At 45.1% G+C, this 25,970-nt stretch overlaps 1 protein-coding gene across 2 annotated transcripts in view; it reads right to left on the bottom strand.

Moving 5' to 3' along the window:
- GALNT8 (polypeptide N-acetylgalactosaminyltransferase 8) overlaps positions 1 to 25,970 on the bottom strand; it is a 51,771-nt gene that overhangs the window by 15,572 nt on the left and 10,229 nt on the right. For both annotated transcript variants that reach the window (XM_076007747.1, XM_012783125.2), the window contains exons 3-10: positions 14,667 to 14,833; positions 10,503 to 10,686; positions 9,589 to 9,786; positions 9,010 to 9,124; positions 3,771 to 3,956; positions 2,197 to 2,334; positions 1,551 to 1,646; positions 457 to 624 (exon numbers count right to left, since the gene is read on the bottom strand). In XM_076007747.1, the coding sequence (XP_075863862.1) occupies positions 457 to 624; positions 1,551 to 1,646; positions 2,197 to 2,334; positions 3,771 to 3,956; positions 9,010 to 9,124; positions 9,589 to 9,786; positions 10,503 to 10,686; positions 14,667 to 14,833 (1,252 nt within the window). The remainder of the gene's footprint in view (positions 1 to 456; positions 625 to 1,550; positions 1,647 to 2,196; positions 2,335 to 3,770; positions 3,957 to 9,009; positions 9,125 to 9,588; positions 9,787 to 10,502; positions 10,687 to 14,666; positions 14,834 to 25,970) is intronic.

The raw sequence follows: 25,970 nt of genomic DNA on the forward strand, positions 1-25,970 counted from the left end.
CTTCACTAGAAAGCCATCAGCTGTCTCACTGCTCGCCTCCCTCACCCCTCCCTTCTTCCTGTGCACCCCCTTTTTCCTTTAAATGCAAAGTTCTCAGCCTCGTCTATGGAGAGCACAGTCGCTAATAGGTACTTGGTGAGCTGTGCTGTTCTCGGACACATCCTCAAAATCTTGGCTTAATAAGCCGCAACTGAGTGTAACTCCCATTTTCAGTCACTTATTATTTACGTTAACAAGCACAAACTCTCAGCTATCAAACTATAGCAGACTCCAGTATTTCTCCTTTTTAACCACCCTGCCTTGGTCCAGAGACAAGGTTTCACACCCAGTTCCCTGTCTGCGATCTTTTCCTTACGCACTGCCACCAAAATTAATTTCCCTAAAACTATCAAATCAAGTCTGAACCTCTCATGCTATATTTGAATACACTTCATCCTTTAAAAACATGCAACTCACCGGTTTAAAATCCCAGTATATGTGCAGTCCCTTTTCAGCTGCCTTGGAACAGGGCTCTAAAGTGGGCTCCTCCCGGTCGCCAGGGTCTGTCAGGCAGCGGTCGTCAGTGTTCGTCTCCGCAACCAGCTGTCCCACGTACAGCTCCCCGGTCAGGAGGTAGTAGACGTGCTGAAAGAGAGCGGGCCTGCCATGGCGTGGCGGGGGCGGGTGCAGGGGAGGCCTTCGCCTTGCAGGGGGATGAGGGTTGCTTTGGGGGCCCTGAGACACTCAGTCGCACAGGAGCACTGGACTGTCCCGGGCAGCAAGGAGCCGCCTCTGCTTCCTCCCCCGCCCCAGTTGGTGCCAGCGAGGAGGGCAGGGGCTCTGAGCCTGCTCCCTTCCCTACAAGGCCTGCAACGTTCACAGCCTGCACGGACGAGGGAGCCTGTCTTCAAGGAAAAAACACAACTGGACTTCAGAACTGTCAGCCCCGGCTGTGGGCTTGTCAGGAAAACTTTCAAAGTCCCGGCCTGCCACAACCTTGCTCAGTGAGCTTGGACAAGCAGGTCATTTGTATGTCGAAGTTTTTTCACCTACGTAGAAATGATATCTATTGTGTATACTTCAAAAGGTTCCCGTGAGCGAACGTGCAAGGCAGGGCACTAGATAGGAATATTCTCCGTAAAATATAATTCCTGGGGCTGTAGCTTGGTGCCAGAGCTCTTCCATCCCTTGGAGGAACTCCCATCCATCTCTGTCTTCTCTGCCCTCTGTTTCCTCACAGGAGAAGCACAGGTGGCTTCCCCTGTCCACTTTAGGAGGCGCACAGGGAGCAGCGGAATGGATGGGAGGTGACTGTCAATGAAGACAGTACCATGGAGAATGCATCTGACAGAGCGTGGCCTTTCTGCCTCTCCCCCGTGTCTGAAACGGACCTATCTCGCCGTGACTCTTAGAGTGAACTAGGAAGTGCTCTGTTAGAAGCCCAGGTCTGGGGTCACCCTTCCTGTTCCCTGGCTGCTCAGCTCCCCTCGTCTGAGTCTGGCAAAGGTTGCCAGGGGCTGAGCCACCGCAGACGCGGCCTGGGCGGGGGGCAGGGAAGGCTGTGGAGATACCTGTGAACTGAACCTGTGGCAGTGATGCATGATGGGCGTGTTGCCCAGGACAGGGCCCTGATCCAGGCAGACATTTTCATCCAACGAGTTTCTCATCTGAAGGGGCAAAACACAGGACAGCACTGTTGGGAAGAGCCAGAGAAACAGGGCCCCGCGCTGCGCCAGGGCCTGCACTTTCCCCAGCACACCAAGGGCGCCAGGAGCTACGGGCCCAAAGCAGCAGAGGGCGGGGCCCTGGCAGCCATATTCTACGCACTGGGAAACAGAGACACGCTAAGGGGGGGGGACCCTTCGGTGCCCACCTCCTGGGCACACCCACGCCTCAGCCCATTAGCTCACACGCAGGGAAGGAGCACCCCTGTGGAGTTTGTGTGAGCAAGGCCAGACACTCTGATTGGTTGGGAAACCGAGGTCAGGGCAAGGGCTGCAGTTTGCAAAAGGACTAGAAGCAGAGAGAAGGGAAAGAAATGGGGACGGGGGAGCAAGAGATGAAAAGAAGCAAAGGGTCCAAGGGCAAAGGGTCTAGAAGGGGGAATGGGGGGAGGAGTCTCAGACGGGATGGGTTCTGGAAACCCCCAGCCGGGCAGTCCTGTTGTCTTTTGCAATCAGAAATTCAAAATCTAAAATGCAATTTCATAATACATACTGTCCCATAGCCCACGATGCTGCGGATCGGCTTCAGGACTGGGTAGACATTTTTCAGGTACCAGTCAAAACTTTTACATTTCAGTTTCTCCCGGAGTGCCACTCTGGAAGAAATGTCTCCATAATCGATTCCAGAGTTCTGTAAACGAAACACAGAGCATTCTGTGCCTTCAGCCATGGAGCCTCCTCGGCTCCGCCAATGAGATGGACCGCACACAAGGGACTGGGTATCTTCCTTGGAGCCATGAGGTGGGCTGGGTGTTTTATATTTCCAGGGATAGTGGGGAAACCTTGAACCCTAGAAACCTCTGCTGGTTTCAAAGACATTCGCAAATACTGCATAGTGGGGCCACTCAGGGTTATTTCCCATCTTAGCAAGCCGATGTAGACCATTCCCATTTGAGATATTTGTATTAATAAGGCACAAAACTCTCTCGTGATGACCAAAAAAAAAAAAAAAAAGGCTTTCAAAAGGGAACATTCTAGATTTGGAGGTTAAAAGAGACTTTTTAGAAGTAATATTTGTGGGGAATCAAGGTGAAAGAATACTAAAATGGCAAAATTGAGAAGGAAATGCAGACATCACTTGTGTATCTGCCCGCTTCCCAGAACATTCCTTTGTGGTTTCTTTCAGATCAGCCCTTGTAAAAGTTTAGATCATCCTTTGTAGAATTTCACTGATGGAGGGACAATTTATAGTTTGAGACAGTCACAATATGACTCTGTAGAGATAAGAAACCTAACGGTGTCCTGGAGGAGTCTTGTTTTCTATCATACCTGGGTATACTGGGACCCTGGCATAAATTCCTATACATCTTATCAAACCGTGAGCTAACTCTAGATTACTGGCACCTTGGGTTGTTCGAGGAAAGATTTGGGTGACTTTGAACTCTACGGAAGGCTCAGGCATTTCTGCATGTTCTCACATTCTCCAGACCTAGTGCTCCCAGCGTTAACCCAGCTCCTGGCCCTACCTCATTTCCAGACTTTCCTTCCTAGATCCGTTCCTCAGTTGCCCACCATCCTGACTTCCTGGGGCTACTCTAAGACGCACTGAGACAGAGGGAAACAGTCTGCCAATGGGGTAACTGCTTCCGTGTGCCATCTCGGCTCAACATGCTGGAGCCCAGGGGCAGCACTCAGTAATGGAAGACAGCACACCACGTGGATCTCAGGCGGCCGGGGCAGAAGACGTGGCTTAGCTAAGAATGGAACGTGGAATTTAGAAGCCAGACTTCCTTGGTTTAAATCTTACTCCCTGTATCACCTTAAACAGGTTTTTTACAATTCTCTGTGCCTCCGTTTCCTCATCTGTAAAACTTAGAATATAAAAATAAAACCTACCCCACAGGTATGTTGAGATGGTTAATGAGTTAATACATGAAACAGTGCCTGGAACATAGTACTATACTGCTACATAAATGTTAAGTGCCATTATTATCACACCACGGGACCTTACCCTAATTCTTTAGGGCTGAAATGGTATTTTGCTTTATTCCTTCCCATCCCCCACCCCATAATCACTACCTCCTCCTCTCCCTGTCTTCCCTACTTCTGTTCCATTCCATGACAAACCTGGAGAGGTATGTTCCAGGCCAAGTAGATCATGTCTTTGTACTCATCCATCCAGACTTCGGCCACTCGCAGAGCATTGCGCTTCAAGGCAGGGCTCAGATCCAAGGCGTAGGGCTTGTGGTGTCTCTCCAGGTGAGCAATCCGGGAGCAGGGTAAGATCTCAATCTTCCCTCCACACTGCCACACCTACAAGAGAAAAATGTCACCCGCACAGGCTGGGCTTCACAGTCAATGAGTGGCATAGCTGATCGACACAAGGAATCATTTTTTAAAGAATGCAAGTTCAGTCCTTCCACTTCCACTTTCATATTCCTTCCCAACCTATTTATCTAAATCATCGTTCCTTAGAATTCTACCAAACTGCTTCTCTTTTGTCACTCAAACCGTTCCTGAAATCCCACCTCCTTCAGGAAGTCCTAAGGGACAAAAGGAGAGGCCACCTCTGCTACCTACCCTCAAGGGAAGGACCAGGTCCTGGGAGGCACCATGCCCTGAGCCACTCTCACAGGAGTTAGCTTCCCATGACTCTCTGTCTTCACGCCAGAGAGAGGGCAGCGAGCTGAACAGACCCTGAGGTGGCCCCACGAGCCCTCCGCCTGGTGTCCACGGCCTTGCCTAATCCCCTCCCCTCGAGTCTGGCCTGTGACTGCTTCTGACCAGTAGAATATGGCAAAGGTGACAGAGTGTACTCAATCACACGTATGCGATTGCATTACACAAGATAAGATTGTGGTGTCCATCTTGCCAGGAGATGCTCTCGCTGTTTTGAAGAAGCAAGCTGCCACATTGTGAGCTAGCGCAAGGAGAGGGCCGTGGGGCAAGGGACTAAGAGTGGCCTCCGACTAATAGCCTGTGAAAACTGAACGCATCCTCAGTCTGGAAGACTTCCAGGACTGAGTGAGCTTGCAAGCAGATCCACCCCCTGTCGGGCCTAGAGAGAACCCATCCCTGGTGACGCTTTCCAGCCTTGCAGAGGCCCAGCTCAGCTGTGCGTGGACTTCCGACCCGCAGATGCTGTGACAGCATGAGCTTCTCTTGGTTTAAGACACTAAGTTCGTATAGCATTGTTGCACAGCAGTGTATGGCTAATTTAAGTAATTCTTGATCAAGAGACATCATGGCTTCTGATCCAATTATAAATATTCATCCTTACTACACTGATGGGTACAAATACACTTCTCAGAACTAGTATGTAGCTTAATATGGTCTTCATCCCAGTAGATAATAGAACTATCTGATAACATTGGATTGATGACATGTCTGCTGTGTCTTCTCTTCCCGGCTGCCTGTGTGAGCTGCAGATTCCCGGAGTTAATCAGCCCACCTGGTGGTGGTCAGCGACCTCCTGCATTCATGCCAGGGGGAGCCCCTGAGATGTGGGTGAGTGGTTGAGACCCTGCCGGTTCAGTTAACATATCAAAAGAGTGTCATTGCTTCATCCCTTCCTCCATTTCTTAACCCACAGGTGCCCCTTCCTCAGCACCCCACAACCCAGAGCAGCGGAATGAACAAAAGTCAGGCTTTGAAGTCAGACTGGCTGTGTTTAAATCCTGACTCAGTCACTGTACACCTGGCAGCTAGAGGTAAAACACCCTCGCCGAGCCTCAACTTACTCATCTGCTAAAAGGACACATCCACCATTTGGGCTGTGAGCAGGATTAAATGCGTTAACAGGTACTCAGTCATGGCAGCCTCTAAGATTAACCTGAGGCACATCTTTTCTTCCATTATCCTTCTTTGTGTCTCCTAGTTGGTCCCCACAATCATGGGGAGGTTACATCTAGTTTGCTTTCAGATATTGTTATCCTCTCCAGCCAAACACTCAAAAATCCAAATACAACTTTACTTCAATTTTCCTAGTTGATGGAAGTTTTCAACCCACAGGAATTTAGGGGAGAAAAATTAACTCTTGGCACAAGAAGCTTTAAATTTAAGTTGAAAGCCAGGATTGCCATTTATGATATAATGTAAATGATTATCCTTGCCCAGTGGTTTTCAAACTCTGCTCTTCCAATTTATTTCCATTTGCCAAACCCCTATCGCCTCTCTCTCTCTTTCTCTTTCTCTTTCTCTCTCGCTCTCTCTTGCTCCCTCTCTCTCTTGCTCTCTCTCTCTCTTGCTCTCTCTCTCTTGCTCTCTCTCTCTTGCTCTCTCTCTCTCTCTCTTGCTCTCTCTCTCTCTTGCTCTCTCTCTCTCTCTGACATACAGAGACACGAAGCTCCTGTAAATAATAATGCATGACTTTGTGTCACACATTCTCCTAATACTTTGCATGAATTTAACGCTCACCAGGCAGGTATTGTGTTATCCCCCTTTAAATAACTTGCCTACGTTTACCAGCTAAATGACAGGGCTGGATTCTGAACCAGGCAGGTCACGTGTTAAGCTTTGGCGCAGTGTCAGGAATAGGGAAGGTGCTTGACAAACGCTGGTTTTGCTTTCCTACCCGCCGTCTCCACGTACACACAGCCGTGAGCAGCCTCCCTGCTGTGGCCACTAGATGTCAGAGCAGAGCCCTCCATGCAGCTCTGATGCTCTCCAGATCTGTTCCGGGAAGGAGAAAGATCCTGGAAAGCCCTTAGAAGTTTTTAAAGGGAGATAGTCACACACTATCTGATCCAAGAAAAGGGGAAGAATGACCCTTTCTCTGACACCACCTATATTTTAAACAAAGTCCATTTTTTAAAAAAATCACAAAATGTTAAAAGCAATAGGATTTCTTGTGGAAACTGAAATGGCAGTATTCTACATGTGTTTGGGAGAACAAAAACAGAGAGAGCCTTCTAGATGCAAAAGGGAAGAGCAAAGCATGAGGAATTCAGAAATAATGGGGGCTTTTAGTCCTAAGTTGAAGAATTGGGGTTCCAGCCAAATTCATCCAAAGCTCTGGTAGGTAGAAAACACCCAGCCACAGTCTACTAGGGCCACCTTCAGGACTTTGCTATGTACCATGCATAAAATGATGAGTTTTGCATTTATATTTTCATGCTAGAGACTAATTGCACCGCCTTCATCAATATCTACTCTCCTGGACACCTACAGCCAAAGCAGGAATAACGAGCACACAGCCAGCCAGCTGGAGTCTGCACTTGCCACACTCCTGTGCACACAGGTGTGGCCAGTGACTAGGTCATGGCCACTGGAATGTGAGAAGAACCGATATACACGACTTTCAGGTAGTGACCTTTAGAGAAAGGGGGCATGCTCTTTTTTCTTCCTACTGGTTAAAACATGTGGTGTCGAGTGTAGTGGAACCACAGAATAAAAGAATCTTGGTCCTCATCATAATGTTTCCACAGCAATCCTGAACTGCTTGTGTTCAAACTGTTACAGGGAGGAAAAATTAATCTCTATCTTGTTTAAGCCTCTGTTATTTTAGCCTCTGTCACAGAAGCTGAACAAGCATTCTAATTAATACCTTTATAAAATCATTTCAAATTCACTATTATATTTTGATTGCACCGTCATCCTTATGCAGTACATTAAACAAGAGTGCTTCTCCTCACTTACAAATAGGAAAATGGATGAAGACTGAATGACTGTGGCTTAAAGTGTAACCCAGACAAGAATCGAAGTTCATTTGTTAACACAAATGTGGGGTCTTGAGTGGGTCCTAATTGGGTACAACACATGGCTGTATGGTGATCAGTCTCATTTAGAAAGACACTGAAGAGAGTGGAACTAATAAACCCTAGATAGGAAAGTATCTTGTTCCTCCAGACACCACAATGGACCAAAGATCACCTAGTGTTAGGCACAGAATTTCAGAGCTGAGAGGAGAGAAATCATTTCATAGAAGCTCAGTCCACAGTCAGAGCCAGGACTAGAACTCAGCTCCAGCATTTTTTACAATGCTATCTGACATTCTTATTACACATTTTTACCATTAACCATCGAGTGTAAGCCATGTATCACTCACCATGTCAGGTGCTTGATGTGGTAGGTGTGGCTTGGAGAGCTTGTACGTTGCACAGACAAGCGGGATTTGGACTTAAGTCTGTCTGTCTCCAGTTCCTGTGCTATTCCCACTACCTTATATTGTCTCTTTTAAGAGTTCAGCCTTAGGCTGGAAGATGAAAGAAAAGGAACTAACAAGAATAACCACAAACTCAAGCATCAGCACCTTCTATTATAACAAGGCCCTATACATTATACTGAAGAGGTAAAAGGAATACTGTGAAAGAGATATCTTATGCATGAAATCTGTTCTAAATTGATTCTGACACACTGGATTTATTGACCCTACGTCTTCACACCACTTTGGGCATGGCCACGTGACTGACTCTGAAATAGCATGCTACTCCCAAAGTTAGACCCTAAGAGACCTCATGTGGTCCCACTTAGCCTCTTGTGCACAACAAGAAGAGCTTTCCTTCCCTAGGTAGCTGCTGCCCCATCCGGCTGAGTCCCAGAATGAATATGTGTGGAACAGAGCTACCCTATCCAACCCCTGGACCTGTAGATCCCTGAGAATCTATTCTTGTTGATTTAAGCCACCAAGTTTGGGGTGGTTTGTTACACGGCATTTTTTTTCGTCAACAGTTAACTGATACACCGATATAATGTGAACCTGCACTTGGAATTTCTCTAGTTGTCTTGGTTTACACCTGAATTCCCTTATAGAACACAAAAATTGGGGTTGTTCATTTGACCTAACCAAGCATAGGAAGCCGTCGGGGCAAGGAATAGCCATCGCTGCTGGGGCGTGCAGACACACAGAAATGGTCAGAGCTAGAAGTGGTTTGAGGATTTTCGTGCTGTGCTGCCCACCTCTGGCTACTTGTCCTAGAGTAGACCATGTCTCAGCACAAACTCAGGCCACCGTGCCCACTGCTCTAGCTGTCTGTCCAAAAGCAGACAGGCTGTCCACATGCCCAAATTCCTTGGTCCCTCTGCACACTCCAGTTTTCTCTGTTTTTGGTTTTATAGAGAGCTGTCTGCCAAAGTTGGTTTATTCCAGGGGTTGCTTGGAAAATGCACAGAGTCCTCAAACAAAATAGAGACGACATCTGCTTAGCCTCAGCTCCACCCCTCCCAGATTCCACAGGCCTGCACCAGGGAGCTGCACCCCAGAGACCCTCCTGCCTGCTCCTCCTTAACCCAGGACCTGGAAGCACGAGCGCTTGCCCCCCTCCTGAGCTAATGACATTCAGCCGTGTCCTAGGATTCCAGAAATCCTACCTCCTTCCTAATATTTCTCCTCTGCTTTGCCCCATAAAGAGAAGGGAAATGTACCTACCCTTAGGCTGAGTTCCACGTTCTCTCCTCCGTAGACCAGCATCCCACCATCCAGAGACCCGATCTCTCCCAGGAAGAGCCTGTCGGCAGCCAGGATGCCCATGATGGAAGGACTCCTGCGGAGCACACGCGGGGGAGTCACCGCCTTCTCTAGGAGGCAGGGGCAGAACGGAGGTGGGCGGGAAGCCAGCGATGCTTTGCCCTTCAAAACTCTACCTGTCTCTTCTTATCCTGAAGGCCTTCCCTAAACCCTCCGGCTACTAAGTGCATGTAATCCTTCCCAAACTACTTGTTTTTTATATAGGTATTCCTACTTCATAGCCTGATAATGTTTGAACTGGCCCAAATATTTTCTAAAATGTTAAATGCTTTGCTTTATTTTTGCCCGAAAGCCCCTATATAGTGCAAAGTGTCTATGATTTCTTATCTGGGACCAGCTCATTGGGTTTTTCCCCATCCCTTGTCCCTCACCTCATGCCCTCCACTGCTCCGACCCCCATCACTACCCCCAAAGATAAACAAAATCCACACAGCTCATTCCCACGTGCTATTCAAGGTCCCTGAGCACATTCAGACTTACTTCACTGGAGCCGTGACATCGTGCAGATCAATCCAGGCTTGTGGCGGTGGATCGTAGCGGCACCACAGTTCCCAGTTAAATCCATCAACTGCCAATTCATACCTTTTCAGTTGAAAGGTGTCAAAGTGAATGTTGTCAAACACAGGCGACACAATCACGGTGCGGTCTTCCTGAATCCGAGCCAGGATGGGCTCCGCCCTGGAAGAACGAGCAGCGAGCCCAGCTGGAGCGAGCGGGCCGGCAGCAGGTGTGCCCACCCACCTTGCCCGGCACCAAGGACCTTCCCCACTGAGGCTGCGCCAGGTCGGAGCAGGACTCTGCAGAGTCCAGGGAATCTCTGCAGCGTTCGGGAGAGCTGGGGTCACTGGCAGAAGACCCACATCAAGAGCAGATTTAAAATTGGTGCCTAAGTCCCGCCCCCCAGGCCACTGTGAACAGGACTATCAGTACTCTGCCGGAATTTCCATGACCTCTCTGGTCTCCCTGTTTCCAAGACGATGTCTCTTTCCTGTGTGATTTTCCATATCCTCTGAAGATCACAGCTCTCTATAGCATGCAATTTCATGGCTGGGAAAACCTTAGGAATTACCAAAGGGTAATTTCTTCATTTTACAATTAAAGACACAAATGTCTAGTTAAGTGAAGTGACTTATTCAGAGTCACAAAGTATTTGGCAAAATCTGAGCCAGGATGCAGCTGTCCATTCTCCCAGCCCATTGTCTTTTTCTCTAACCTATACTACTTCTCTTGGCCAAACAAAGTCCCTGAGGAAAAGAAGGCTCTTTTTGGAGCTTCCCTTTGTTTAAAGTCTGGTGTTGACTCTCCCATTTCCACAATATCCTCTCTTGTATTCAGTACATGTACAGTATCTCTTTTCTGCCCTTTCCCAGAAAAGAAGCCTCCTGGCACCTTACCACCCAGCGTTCACTTCAATATGAGCATCCAATATGGCGACCACGTCCGCCGTGGCCACTTCCCAGCCAGTGTTGCGTGCTTGAGCGAGGCCTTTCCTCTCAGTATGCCGTATTATTTTCAGTAGTCCTGGATACTTCTGGTTGTAAATCTTAATCTTCTCATCCAAGTTTACCTTTAGTTCTCCTGCCAACCAAATGCACACCTATAGAAATTCTGAGTACCATAATCAATGTGGTGCAGAAGTTTCATACTATTATAGAATAGCAGTTGGATTACTTCCAGCACGGAATGAGCAATTCCCTGGTCTCAGATGAGATAACGGTAGTACTTCCCCTCTTCTCCCTTCCACCCGAGGTTTAACATCTCCATTCCTAATTTCCTTTTTCTCACAGTTCCACTATCTTACTTAGAATGACAACACTTCTTGCTGTGTGCTAGGCAGTTATAAGTGCTTGTAACGTATAGATTCCTATGAGAATGAGCAGAACAGACCTGGCCTAACTGAGGCAGAAATGCCGATGGATGACATTGCAGGGAAGCCTGGAACATCTTCTTCACACCTAAACTCTCAAGCCTTCTGGAGAATCCATAAACAACTAACGTAGTTTTGTTTTAGATACTCCTAGTTGGACTACGCAAGGATCAGCTGGGACAGAATTCACAGACTAATCTCTTTGCTAGCTTCTTGATAATGAGTTTACCCCCAAAATTATGCAAACAAGATTCACTATTTCCATATCATTTACAGGGATTTTCTTTCCTCTTTCTTTCAATAAAGCCTCTCTGTGCCTTTGTTCTTTGACTCAGCCTACTGGCTGAATTCCCCACATGTATGAAAACAACTTGCATGCAAATCACTAAGCAGTAAGCAGATACCTAACCAAATGACTCTGAGTTATTTATTAATAATATTAATTCATTTAATTCTGAAAGAATCCTATGAAGTAGGCATTATAGTATCCTCACTTTACAGAAGAAGAAACTGAGGCAGAGAGGTTAAGAAACTTTTCCAAGTCACACATCCAGTAGGTGGCAGCCCTGGGTGTGAACTCGTGCTGTCTTCAACCACCACGTCACTCTGCCTCAAGAACTCTCCAGCCCTCCCTCTAGGTCCTTTCTCCTCGTGGCCAAAGGATGAGGTTCTTGATGGTTCCTCTCTCAAAAGAGGAGCATATTTGTGAGACCTACAGTCTGTCAGGACCCTTCCAGCTCCAAAATTCTATGAGCCACAGATTCTGAATCACCCTTTAGAAATAATGCCTATGGTCCAGCACAAGAATTAAAGACATTTCAATGAATCTTCTAAAGTAAACCTGTGTTCCTTTCCCAGCATGGCCCTCCTGCTGGTCCCCTCCCCAAACCCTTTATTCTAGGTTGGTCAGCTCAGGATGCTTCTGGCTTCTGCATCTTTGCTCACACTGTAAGCATCTTTTCCCACTCCCTATCCCCAGCCGACATCCCTGTTTCTGAGTCTTGTCTTGTTTTCTCGTTCTTTTCAAATCTTACCAAGCCTTCAAGTCTCAATTCAAGCCCCCTCGTCCAGGAAGCCTCCCTAGATCACCCCAGTCCCCTCTCTGGGCTTTCTTGCACGCACTGACAGCTCACTCAATTTGACCCAAAGTTCTTCCATAGGTATGTCTTGCCTCGTTCATTAAAATGGAAACTTCTTGAAATCTCCAACACCCTCTTCCCTGCACAGTGCCTGGCACATGGTAGAAACTCAGTAAATAGTTATTGATTGTGGAATTTGCCTAAAACTGGAGAGAAGATACAGCATTCCACTTACATTGATATAATTTCTAAAAAGTTTAGAATAGTTCTGCTGGTGCTCAAAACATTTGACTGATGTGAACCAAGTTTCACATCTAGCGAAAGAAAGAAAGGGGCAGACCTCTAATACCAGGCTGTGGCATTTCAACCGTGCCACAAATAGCACTGCAGTAAGCAAGGAGCAGCCATGCTAGCCAGCATTTATCAGGAGCAAGCCCTGTCCTGGGGACTTTGCATATCTTATTTAAACCCCAGAATGGTCCTATCGGGTAGGCACTGTTATCTCCCCCACATTACAGATGTGGAAACTGAGGCATGAAGTAGTTGAGTGACTTGCCCCCAGAGTCGCATGGGTAGTAAGATTTTCTTACGGCATGCGTTGTGGAGACATCCAATTATGTTCATCATTTCAACACAGCGGGTTTGTGATTTATGCTCAGTGTAGCCCCAGTCAGACTGAGGTTTCCACAGTTAGTGGGAGAGAAGCCAATTCCAGTCCGTGGGACACCAAAGAATGGCTAACTGTTCCTTCTTCTGTGCCCACGCAAACAAACCATGTCTACGGAAACCCAAGTGAGAGGGAAGTGTTGCGACAGGGGTGCAGATTAGAACAATAGGGCGCTTCATTGGGCTTCTCTACATTTGTCTACCCTGCCTTTGTAATCTTGTGTCTTTTTATTTAATTGTCACAGAGGGAAAGGTCTTGAATTTAGTTTTATCTGCCCCCCAGGGAACATGGAGTTAGAGACTAATTGATTTTTTTTTCACAGAAAAAGATACCCTTAGTGGTCTTCCAGCTCAGCGCTTGCATTTGCCCCAGGAAGAAGCTGAGTCCCAGAGAGGCAGGAGCATCCGCCTGAGGGTATCTCGGACAGCCAGAGAGCAGAGCTGGGGCATCTTCAGATGCCCAGGTGCCCAGGGCAGAGGTCTTTCTAATCAAGCGCCTAGTTTTTGCTCACAACATCGTGTACAACTTGGAATCAGTCTCTGTGCCCAGAAGCAAATGAAACCAGCATTCTCTTTTCTTTGGTTTTCAGTGGAATTTTGCCCTAGTCATTGCACCTTCTTGTTCTTTCTTTAGTTATGTCAGAAGGAGAAGAGAGTATATAAAGGATGAAGAGAAATATTTTCAGTGCCTAAAAATCAAAAACGGAGAGCTTAAGTCGTCATTTTTCTGTTTCTCTCTCATGGAGAGAACGTGAAGCTACAATAGCCTGTTCCATACTTAAAGATCTCCAGAGAAAAAGCAAATCCTGCCTCCGACGAGCCACCACTCACAGCCCTTACAGTTAGAAAAGTCTTCCTTACCGTTAGCCCGAATTGCTAATTCTAGTTTCACTTATTTAGTGAACAAAATGAATAAAACTAAGAGCTAACACTTGCTGAGAGGTTACCATATGCTAAACCCTATATATAAGCCATGCAATGTATCACAGTGGTTTGAGCCACAGCTCCGGACTCTGAAGTTCACAGCCAAATCTCAGTTCTCTCACTTACCGGCTGTGTGATGTCGAGTGAGTTCCTTGACCAATCTGTGCCTTAGTTTTGTGCATCTGTGTTATGGGCAAAAAAGTGATTCCTTCCTCATAGGATTGGCATAATGATTAAAATAATTAACACATATAACGTGCTTAGAACAAATAATGTTCACAGCCTTTATTATTTCATTTGATTCTTACTGTAGTTCATGAGATAGTTACTATTATCAACAGCCATGTTTTGCATATAAGGAAACCAGGGCATGGAGAAGTTAAGTGACTCAAGGACATAGCACTTATAAGGGAGGAGCTGGGATTATAAACTCAAAGTGAGGACACAGGTCCACTACCTCCCACTCCCCACGTGCCGTCCGTGGCTAGGCTGGACTGAGGCCAGGACATCCTGTGAGCAAGAGGCTCTGCCTTTCGAAGGGTTCCGGCACCCAAAGCTCTCTTTTCTGCAAGCTTAATGGCCTGGGGAGATTGGTCTTTTCCTCATGAGGAGCAACTGTAAGTCCTTCCTGGCGTCTGAGACCCTCCTTCGCACCCACCTCCTACCCTCAGGACTCCTTCACAGTGGTACATGGGAAGGACACAGGTGACTTTGGAGTCACTCGGCCCGGGCCTGACTCCCAGCTCCACCACTGACTCGCCACGCTACTTGGGCACACTCTGTGATCTCTTTGCGTCTTAGTTTCCTCATCTCCATACCGAGATAATCATCCTCCGCCTTGACTTTGCGAAGACCACGTGTGGCCAGCAGACAAAGCCCCTCAGCAAATGATTTTTCTCTTTTCCCTGCATGAGAGACTAAAGCGGCCTAAACTAAAGCTGAACGAAGCTAGAACCTCTTGCCAGCCAAGCACAGGTGACCAGTGATAGCTTTTACAGCGATTCTTTGATCAGGCTGCTCACCATTTGAGCTAAAGTCATCCACCAAGATGATCTCCTTCAGTAACCGAGAGGGGGTGCGGCTGATGACACTGGCGACGGCCCGCTGTATGATGGACAGGGCCTCGTCCATGAATATGAGGATCACGCTGAGGGAAGGCAGCTGTGAAGGGTATGTCTTCTGAAGACACCTACAAGACACCATTTTTTATAGTCATATTTTTTAACTACTTCAATGTTGCTATCCAGTATTCCCCTTCATCACGCATAACATAAACAACTCACCAACACCCCACGCTCGTTGGAAAGGGAGACCCTCAGTGGCTTATCACAATAGCAAGGAGATTTTATGTTTGTTCATACAAAATTATTCTGCTTTGGGGGTAAAACCATTTCTTTTTTATTAATCTTAATTAATAGATATTAGATAGTAGATATTAATAGATATTAGATATTTCACTTGAACACTCAACATACTGCAAAAGGAATTCCCATTTCTCCTCCAACCCCACATTAGCTTCCCTGCCAGCAGCCCTGTTTCTGCCATTGCCTCTGCCTTTTCCCCAGTTCTCAGACCCTCAGTCACCTTTGACACAACCCTCGACTTCGTCACTAGAGACAGGTGACCAACTGTCCAGAGATTTGTGCTTGACACATTTTTTTAAGGTCCTATCCTACATTTATTAAATGCTTACCATATGCTAGGCCCTAGTTTACCATTTTATTTTTATAGCTTTATTGAGCTATAATTGATTTACAAGAAACTGCACATATTTAATGCACATATTAATTTGATAAGTTTGGACATTCACATAACCCATGATATCATAATCAAAGTGGTAAACATACCCATCAATTCCAAACGTTTCCTTGTATTTCTTTGGAAGAAGTGTGTATATGTGTGTGTGAAAGATAAGGAGGAAGAGAAATTGAGAGATAAGAACACTTGACATGGGATCTACCCTCTTAGCAAATATTTAAGTGCACAAAACCCTGTTGTTAACTAGGGCCACTGTGCTGCACAGCAGACATCTGGAACTTACTCATCATGTATAACTACAACTGTATACCCATTGAACAACTCTCCATTTTAAAAACATCTTTACTGAGATACAATTCACATACAATAAAATTCACCCATTTAAAAGTATTTTTAATAAATGCTATAAATTTGTATAACACTCACAGAGTAACCATTACCACTGCCTTTCAGAGCATTTTCACCACATAAAAAGAAACCTCATACCAATTGCCAGTCACTTTCTGTTCCTTCCCAACCCAACCCACCCCGGCCCCCTCAGCCACAGGCAGCCTCTAATCTACTTTCTATTTTTATAGAATTATTTATTCTGGAGTTTTCATATAAATAGAAACATGTAAAATATGATCTTTATGACTGGCTTCTTTCACTTAGCATGTTTTCAAGGTTCATTACTGTTATAATGTGTCAGTGCTTCATTCCTTTTCATTGTCAAACAATGCTCCATTATGTGGATATACCATGTATTGTTTATCCATTCGTCAGTTGTTGGACACTTAGGATGTTCCAATTTTTCAGGTATTATGAATAATGCTGCTATGAACATTCTCAAACAAGTTTTTGCACTGTGTATGTTTTCATTTCTCATATATATATATATATATATATACACACACCCCTAAGAGTTTAATTAAGTCACGTGATAACTCTGTGTTTAACAATGTAATGAACTGCCATACTGTTTTCCAAAATGACTGCACCATTTTATGTTACCATCAGCAATGAAAAAGGGTTTCAATTTCTTCACATTTTCAACAACACTTGTAATTATTTGTCATTTTGGTAATAACCATCCTAGTGGGTGTGAAATGGTATCTCATAGGGGTTTTGGTTTCCATTCCGCTACTAACTAATAATGTTGAGCATCTTTTCATGTGCTTTTTTGGCCATTTGTATATCTTTTTTGGAGAAATATCTAAGTCCTTTGCCTATTTTTAATTTGATAATTTGTCTTTTTATTATTGAATTGTAAGAATTCTTTTTATATTCTAGATGCAAGTACCTTATCAGATATGATGGTTTGCAAACATTTTCTCCCATTTTGTAAGTAGTCTTTTCACTTTCTTGATAATGCAATTTGAAGCAAAAATAATTCAGTTTTGATGAAGTCCAACTTTCCAATCCTCTCTTTTATCACTATATTTTTGGTGTCATATCTAAGAAACCATTACTAACCCATTATCTCCAAGATTTACTCTTACATTTCCGTCTAACAGTCTTATAGGGTTTTTTTGTTTGTTTGTTTGTTTTTGTGACAGGGTCTTACTCTGTCACCCAGGCTGAAGTGCAGTGGCATCATATAGCTTACTGCAACCTCCAACTCCTGGAGTCAGGTGATCCTTCTGCCTCAACCTGAGTAGCTGGGACTACAGGTGTGTACCACCACACCTAGCTAACTTTTATGTGTTTTTGTGGAGAAAGAGTCTCATTCTTTCTCAGACTGATCTTGAACTCCTGACCTCAAGTGATCCTCCCACCTTGGCCTCCCAAAGTGCTAGGATTACAGGCGTGAGCCACTGAGCCTAAGTTTTATAGTTTTGTCTCTTATATTTACATATAACCATTTTGTATTAATATTTATGTATGGTGTGATGAGGGATCCAACTTCATTTTTTTGCATCTAGATATCCAGTTGTCCCAACACCATTTGTTGAAGAGACTATTCTCTCCCTCATTGAATTATGTTGGCACCCTTGCCAAGAATCAATTGATCATAAATAGAAATGTTTATTCCTTTTCCCCAATGTTAAAGGCTAGAGTGAGCTGAAGTTGAGTATTTCTCTTCCCCCATGTAGGTTAGTATCTTAGTCTATTTTGTACTGCAATAACAGTATATCTGAGACTGGGTAACTTATAACGAACAGAAATTATTGGCTCCTAGTTCTGGAGGCTGGGAAGTCCAATATCAAGGTACTGACATCTTGTGAGGGCCTTCTTACTGCATCATAACATGAGGAAGGCATCATGGCAGAAGGGGCAAAGAGAGGGTGAGAGAGAGAAAGAGAGCAAGAAGAGGCAAACCCGCTCCCATGTTAACGAACCCACTCCCACAATAACAGTGCAATAATGGCATTAGTTTATTCAGGAGAGTGGAGCCTCATCATCTAAATACCTCTTAAAGGTGTCACCTCCCAGTATCATCATAATGGCAATTAAATTTCAATATTAGCTTTGGAGAAGACAAACATTCAAACCACATGAGTTAGGCTATAATAAAACTCCAGCAGGTCAGGCTCTGATAAAATAGTTTCTCCTGGCCGGGCGCGGTGGCTCACGCCTGTAATCCTAGCTCTCTGGGAGGCCGAGGCGGGCGGATTGCTCGAGGTCGGGAGTTCAAAACCAGCCTGAGCAAGAGCGAGACCCCGTCTCTACTATAAATAGAAAGAAACTAATTGGCCAACTAATATATATAGAAAAAATTAGCCGGGCATGGTGGCGCATGCCTGTAGTCCCAGCTACTTGGGAGGCTGAGACAGAAGGATCGCTTGAGCCCAGGAGTCTGAGGTTGCTGTGAGCTAGGCTGACGCCACGGTACTCACTCTAGCCTAGGCAACAAAGTGAGACTCTGTCTCAAAAAAAAAAAAAAAAAAAAAATAGTTTCTCCTGCAGGCAGGGATTGTTAACAAGAACAGAATGGTCTGGAATACTTCAAAATAGCTCCTTTCCCCTTCTCCCCACCAGGGACAAGAGGGGATTTTTCTCTGATATTCACTGCGAGGGTCTGGTAGAGGTCCGGGAAGTAAAACTTAAAAAAGTTTAGAGGCCCCTAGAACTGGGGCTCCCTGGAGACAATTCTCAGAGTTGCCCGCACTGAGCTTCCACAGTTCAGCAGTTTATAGTGTGGGCTTCCCTCTCTCAGCACTGGCTCCCGTGGAGGCTTCTGCTTGGGAAGCTGCTGTCCTCTGTACTCACCGTCTCTGCAGTTCGGGAGCAGCAATTTGCCCTGTAGCCTCACTTCTCTGGCAGATCTAAGTAGAGCTATTAAGTTTGCAGTTTGCTTCTTACTTGTTGTTAGGACAGAAAGGCAACTTCTAAGCTCCTTACATGCCAGACCAGAAAATGAAAATCAAGCTCTCGATTTTTATTTTTATAATTTTAAATTTCAGAATTAGCATTTGGCTCCTATTTATAAATTATATCTCTTTATTGCTAGAGTCCATTTGATGAGACATTGTCATTATAGCCTTCTTTTAATCCTTTAGACATGGCTTCCTTTAGCTCTTTGAATGTATTTTTATATAATAGTGGCTTTGAAGTCAGTATCTACTAAGCCCAATATCTGGGCCCCTTCCAATGCAGTTTCTGTTGCCTTCTTTTCTCTTGTGCATGAGTTGCATTTTCCTGTATCTTTGTATGTCTCATAATTTCTTTCTGGAAACTTGTTATTTTAGACAACATAGTCTAGCAACTCTGTGTATATCAACCCAAGGGTTGATCCCATTGTCATTTGCTTGGTTGTTTTATCACTTGCTTAGTGACTTAGCTGAACTAATATGCAAAGTCTGCAAAGTTCATTTCTCCTGTAGTATTCAGCCTCTAATTTCCCTGAACTTGATTTTTTTTTCTGTTTTTCTCTTTTAGCCTGGCTACCTAGGGCTTGCCCCTGGGTTATCATAAGCCACTTAGTCATCAGAGCTTGCATCTATTGTAATCTAGCCCCCTCAGCAGGTGAGGTGTTTGGTGTACGCGGTGGAGGCTGCTGCCACAGTTCAGGAAGTCTACATTCTGACCCACATGCTGGCTGCTTGGTCTTTTTCTTTCTGATTGCTCCTGGGAGAGCACAGCCTTAGGTATACACGTAGTCTTCCAGACTACCAGTGATGTTCACGATTTTCTTTTTAAGCCTGGCTTCCTCGTAGTTGCCCTGGGTCAGAGTAGTTTGTTCACACAGTGTTTGTTCGGAGGTTTGGGCTTAAGCCCCCCATGCTAGAAGCTTCAACTGTTGAAGGATCTGTATGTCTGTTAGGGAACGATTTTAAGTCTTCCCTTCATCCTACTGGGATTGTTCCTAAACAAGATCAGCCTAGGGCTTGCACACAACCTTCTAGAGCACCCAGGAGTGTGACCCCAGGAGGGCTCTTCTTGGCTGTCTCCTTCCCTGGTTCTTTCTGTTAAATTCCTGGTTGCTCTGCGCGTCCCATGTGGCTACTGGTATCGTGGAGCTACGAGCACACTCTTACTTGTTCTCCACCAAGATCTCTACTGTTTCAGACAACACCATTGAACACGGAATTCCTTATGCTCTGTCCCAAATAAGGTCAGTCCCTTAAACAGTGCTGGGGAGGTTTTCGTCCTGCCTCTCCTCCTGAACACAGCCTCTGTACCATGGCACGGGCTGAGGGTGGGGGCAGCAGCCCGCTCCTCCTGGAGTGACCCTGCTGTGCGGGCAGACGCGGGCTGGTGGGGGAGGAGGTCCAGCCCCTGGGTTTCTTGGCTTGTCCGTTCTGGTGTGGAACTTCCCCTCTGACAGAAAGCTGGGGGACAGACAACCAGAGCCCAGCATTTTTGGTGTGATGCACCTGGAGTTGAAATCACACCCTAGGAGTAGGGGTAGGTGGGGGGAGCTCTCTCTCGGTCACCTCTACCAGTGACGCTTCTGTGTCACTAGGCTGGGGAATGTGTGACATGTGGGCGGCCTGCTTTTCCCAGGGCGAGGGCACAGCCCTGCGCGGGTAGCTGCAGGGACAGGAGCCCCATTGTGGAGCACCCCCCAAAGGGCAGGGGACTCTGAGTGCCGTTTCCAAAAGGCAGAGCTGGGGGAGGCTGGGGGACCAACTCATGGCTCAAACACCACAGACACCTATTATTCTCACTGAGATGTAGGAGATTTTCTTGAAAGAATGTTTCTCCGTTTGCCATATGCCCTTAGGACAATTTCTAAAAACTTTAAATGGAGGAGTCTCTTTTGTAATTTTCTCCAGTCAGATAGTTGTTTCTAGGGAGGGAAAATGCTGCACTAAACATTCTGCCGTTGTGGAAGGAAGCCTCAATCCACACATTTTCCAACAAATATAAAGTGATTGCCAACATACAAACCCAGATTTCTGCTCTCTCTGATAGGGCAGACGTTTGTCCCCTGCAGCCCCTCCTCTGCCCAGAGCCAGGCTTTGCAGTGACTGCTCACAGCACGCTGCCTGTTCCCCAGGGTCCCCTCCCACACCTGTCCTCAATCTCGATGTCAGCAGGCATCTGAGCAGCAGCCCCTGAGGTGTCAGGGAGGTTTCAGGCCAAGGCCGCAGTGCAGGAGAATGCACAGGGACACAAGAGAGCACATGTTTGAAGAACTGCCCTGCCTGGCGGCAGCAGCAAGAGATGAGGCTGGACAGACCAGTAGGAATCAGACCATGAAGGCTACTGAGATTGGACTCTCTCCTAGAGGTACTAAAAGACTTTAAGCAAATTAACGTTTTAAAAAAATCATTCTGAAAAAAAAAAAAATTATTCTGGCTGCCATGAGGACAACAGATAGAAAACGTCCAGCCACATGGGGATGCCATAACACAGGTGGGAAGGTGTGGAGACCTCCCCTAAGGCATGGCCTGGAGAAAAAAGGAGAGAAGGGAAGACAATTTCAGTCTGATTTCCACACCATTGTCACTTGAATGTGGTGGGCAGGCGGGGCGTTGGAGGGAGGACCCCAGATCTCAGTGCTTCTTCTCAGACGCTAACAGCCACCTGCACACAAATCAGATCTTGCTAAAATGCACACTCTGGTTCAGCAGGTCTGGCAGGATCTGGGATCCTGAAGTTCCCAGAGTCTCCAAAAAGGCCTGCATTCACTGGAGCCACAGCTCTGTCACGTTCTGTGTGATCTTTCTGTTCTTCCTTTGCCTTATCTGTAAAATGATAGTAGTAGTAATAACAATGCTCACATCATAGTATTATGAGATTCAAATGCAGTGATATGCATACAGTGCTCAAAATAAAAGAAGCTCAGTAAATTTAAGTTGCTATTCCTACTACTTTGGTTATTGTTCCTATGGTAATCATGACCTGGACAAGGGAACCATTTACTGAGCCAGAGGCAATAACAGGAGAGCAAGAAATGCATGCACTCAGGTTTGGCCCTGTGGAGTCTGAGGCGCTTCTGAGTCACCCCTGAATCCCCGCAGCCTGGATTAGAGACGTGTGGCTTTGGGCGTCATCTCCACAGAAGAGGTGCTTGAACTCACAAGGGGATAAAATCACCTTCGCTACAAGCAGAAAGGAGCCTTAAGCCAAAAGCTGGGAAGCATCAGTATTTTAAGCAGAGGCAGAGGAGCCTGACGAGGACGTACATGAAATTCTTTAAAACCCAGTTCTCTCCAATCCACATAGTCACATCAGCAACCTTCGGGTCTTCTTTCCTCTCCCCTGTCTCCCATGCATCCTTTTGAATATTTGTATTCTAAAGGTTTTCGCAACACTCGTCTTATCCACACCCCACATTCCCTTCCCCACCTTATAGAGGTGGGCAAAGGTGGCAGGAAAAGTGGCTCCCGTGTTTCCAAAAAGAATGATTTCCCTCTCCTCCTTGCCTCCCCAGCACCTGATCCGGAGTGTGCATGCCAGCACCGTCCTATAGGATTTTATTTTTTTTCCTATTAAAATATTTTATTTTATTTTTTTTTTACTTTTATAGATTAATAAAGTACAAGTGCAGTTTTGTTACATGTACATACTGTGTAGTGGTGAAGTCTGTACTTTTTTAGTGTAGCCATTTTTTATTTTTATAGATAGAATTTTTGGCAATGACAGAAATGTTCTATATCTGTGCTACACATTGTGATAGCCACTGGCCTTATGAGGCTATCAAGCACTTATGTGGCTAATGTAACAAAAAACTATGTTTTAAAATTTAATTTTAATTTGAACTTTTTAAAAATTTAAATAGCCATATGTGACTACTCACTGACATATTGGATAGTGTAGAGGCAGACATTGAAAATATATTTGTTGGTTGGATGACATCTAGAGGAACTGATTTCTAGCAACTCTGCCCTGTGGAGAATCACAGTTGTAACCACCGCCCCAGGCAACAGTAGAGGACAGTGAGAGAAGTAGGTAAGGTAAGTTCTATGAATTGAAGCTGGAAAGATAAACATTATGCATATCATGATTTTGCCCAAAACTACTATTGTATAGAACAAATAAACTGATTTGTATGCATGCAAACAGACTTTCACCAATTGTACAATATATTCTTACATTGATTCCCTAAGGCAAATTATGCCAGCCGCAGGGCCAGCTTCCTGGGCATGCAACCTGTGCAGTCACACAGGGTCTCACATTTAGAGGGTCCCTTCACTTGGTTTAATGTTATACTTTCACCATCTTGAAATTCTTAATTATTTTTTCACAAAGGGCCTGCATTTTCATTTTGCATTGGGTACTGCAAATTACGTAGCTGGTCCTGCCGATAGCATTTCAGTGGGCTCCCTATTAGAGATTAATTATTGACACTGCCTTTTTATGTGTTTAATTGTTTGTTGGTATTTCATATCTACCCAAATTCAATAACGTGATTGACTGATTCTCCAATTCCACATGACACTCTCCTGAGCAGTCTTTCTCTGGTCTCTGAAAGTTAAAGAAAGGACATGACAGCATGAGAACTGTTGAGAGCTGGCATCTTTCTGGTATCAGACAGCTATCCAGAAAGCTGGGGAAATCTCGCCACTGCAGTTGCTTTGGCATCTCACTTAGCAGGAAGCTAAACTGAACAGCGTGCAATGCCTCTGCTAAATTCAAGATTCTGTGTGACAGCTCTCATTTACTAATTGATTTCTTTCTCAAACAAAGTCAATGGAGTGGTCTACCTGTAGTTCTCAAACCATGGAGGTTACCAGAATGCTTTAGTTCTAAAATCTATATGTGTCTGAGCCACATGGATTTTTAATGGGCAGCAGAGAAGAAGAGTCCCCACTTGGTTTATAATTATCAGCTATGACTCAGATGTTATCCAAGTATATATGGATAATTGATTCATACATGTGCTTCACCATAGTAATGCTTTCTGACAAGTAGTTTCATGAGTTAATCCCTGTGGACTGAAATCTGAATGCTCCAAAATTAAATAAGGACAAGGCAGCTTCAATTTCCAGTTGATCTCAGCACATTATCCTCATACCTAGAGACCTAAATTATACAATGAACTCAAGAGAAAACATATTAGGTCCTACTTGCCTCCCAGGTCACAAGCAGCAAAGATTGACACAAATGCCACCATCCTCTCCTTCCTTGTCTATGGCAGACATTGCTGACAGATCTGGTACTCATGCCTTTGACCATATGGACTTCAAATTCTTCCCACCACAATACTCCAGGTAGTACTACCAGTCATTGGAACTGGCATGAAAGATGAAACTTTAACTGTCTTTGCACAAACTAATTAGGTAAAAGATTTTTCTAAATACCTTAGGGCAGAACATCCCAGGTAAAGCAAACTATATGATGAAATGAGTGAGCCTTAATAGAGAAGTAACTTTCTCCTCTCTAAGGGGCACCTACTACCTTTTAACCCAGAGAATCAGGTAGAAGAAATAAAAATCTGCATAGACCTACATCAAGCAAAGAGCTTGATTTATTAATCAAAAAATTACCCAACTTAAAGGATCATGCACAGATGGTTTGACTGGTAAATTCTGCCAAATATTTAAAGAGGAATTAATTCCAATCCTCACAAACTCTTCAAAAATATAGAATAGGGGAAAACACTTCCCAACTCATTCTATGAAGCCAATATTACTGGGATTCCAAAACCAGACAAAAATATCACAAGAAAAGAAAATTAAAAACCAGTATCAATTATGAACAGAGACACAAAAACCCTCAACAAAATACTAGCAAACTGCACCCAGTAATATATACAAAGAATTATACACCATGACCAAGTGGGATTTAAGCTAAAAATTTGAGGTTGGTTTGACACCCTAAAACCAGTTATGTAATATACCATATCAATACATAATGAACAAAACCCACATGATTATCCCAATAGACACAGAAAATGCATTTGACAAAATTTGACACCCCTTAATGATACAGAGATAAAGAAACACTAAACAAACTAGAAATATAATGGAATTTTTGATGAAGAGCATTTAGAAAACCCAGAGCTAACATCACACTTAATAGTGAAATATTAAATTTCCCCCTATAATGAGGACCGAGATAAGGATATTATCTCTCAGGACTCCTATACAACATTATACTGGACAGTCTAACCAAGCAATTAGACAAAAAGAAATAAAAGGCACTGTATTAGAAAGGAAGAAGTGTAACTATCTCTATTTACAGATGACATCTTTCATTTAAAAAATCCTTTAAAATTCATGAAAAAATCTATTATAACTAAAAAAAATGAACATAGCAAGGTTACAAGATACAAGATCAACATAGAAAAATTAATTGTGTTTCTATCAACGTGCAATGAACAATTTAAAAATGAAATTAAGAAAATAGTTCCAGGGTGGTTCACACCTGTAATCCTAGTACTCTGGGAGGCCAAGGCTGGAGGATTGATTGCTCAAGGTCAGGAGTTGGAAACGAGCCTGACCAAGAGCGATATCCCGTTTCTACTAAAAGTAGAAAGAAATTAATTGGCCAACTAAAAATATATAGAAAAAATTAGCCGGGCATGGTGGCGCATGCCTGTAGTCCCAGCTACTTAAGAGGATGAGGCATAAGGATCACCTGAGCCCAGGAGTTTGAGGTTGCTGTGAGGTAGGCTGACGCCACGGCACTCTAGCCCAGGCAGCAGAGTGAGACTCTGTTTATAAAAAAAAGAAAGAGATAGAAGCAAGATGGCAGATAAGAAACACCGCCAGACAGAGTGTCTCTGCAGAAAAGACAGATTCTAGCAGAATTTAGAAGAAAGAAGCAAGAAAACGAGCAAACATCGGAGGAGGGTCGGAAGGAGGGGTACCTGAGACCACGGGAGACTCCACGGGAGGAGGCTGCGGAGGAGAACTAGAAGCAGAGACCGCCGGAGCAGCCCGGAGACCAGCGGCGAGGGTAGGTGAAGTGGTTAACTTTCCCACCTCAGACTGCTGGGCTCCCCAGCAGGTGGAGAGACCTGCAGAAACCAGTCCAGAGACGGCCACTGCCAGTGAGCGGTAAGCCTGTAGCAGAAGCAGCACCAGGCTCCCAACTCCTGCAGGGCACCTCCCTATGCACAGACCCGAGCCGCACGGCAGGCGCCATATTGCCTCCTCCCCTCCCCCGACCCTATCCGGGGCTGCCCAGAGAGACAATATATCCACCAGCCGGGGGCACCTCCAGGGAACGAGACCTTCCCTTTTGGGACC

Source organism: Microcebus murinus, chromosome 10 (genome assembly GCF_040939455.1).
Source record: "Microcebus murinus isolate Inina chromosome 10, M.murinus_Inina_mat1.0, whole genome shotgun sequence".
Taxonomy (NCBI): domain Eukaryota; kingdom Metazoa; phylum Chordata; class Mammalia; order Primates; family Cheirogaleidae; genus Microcebus; species Microcebus murinus.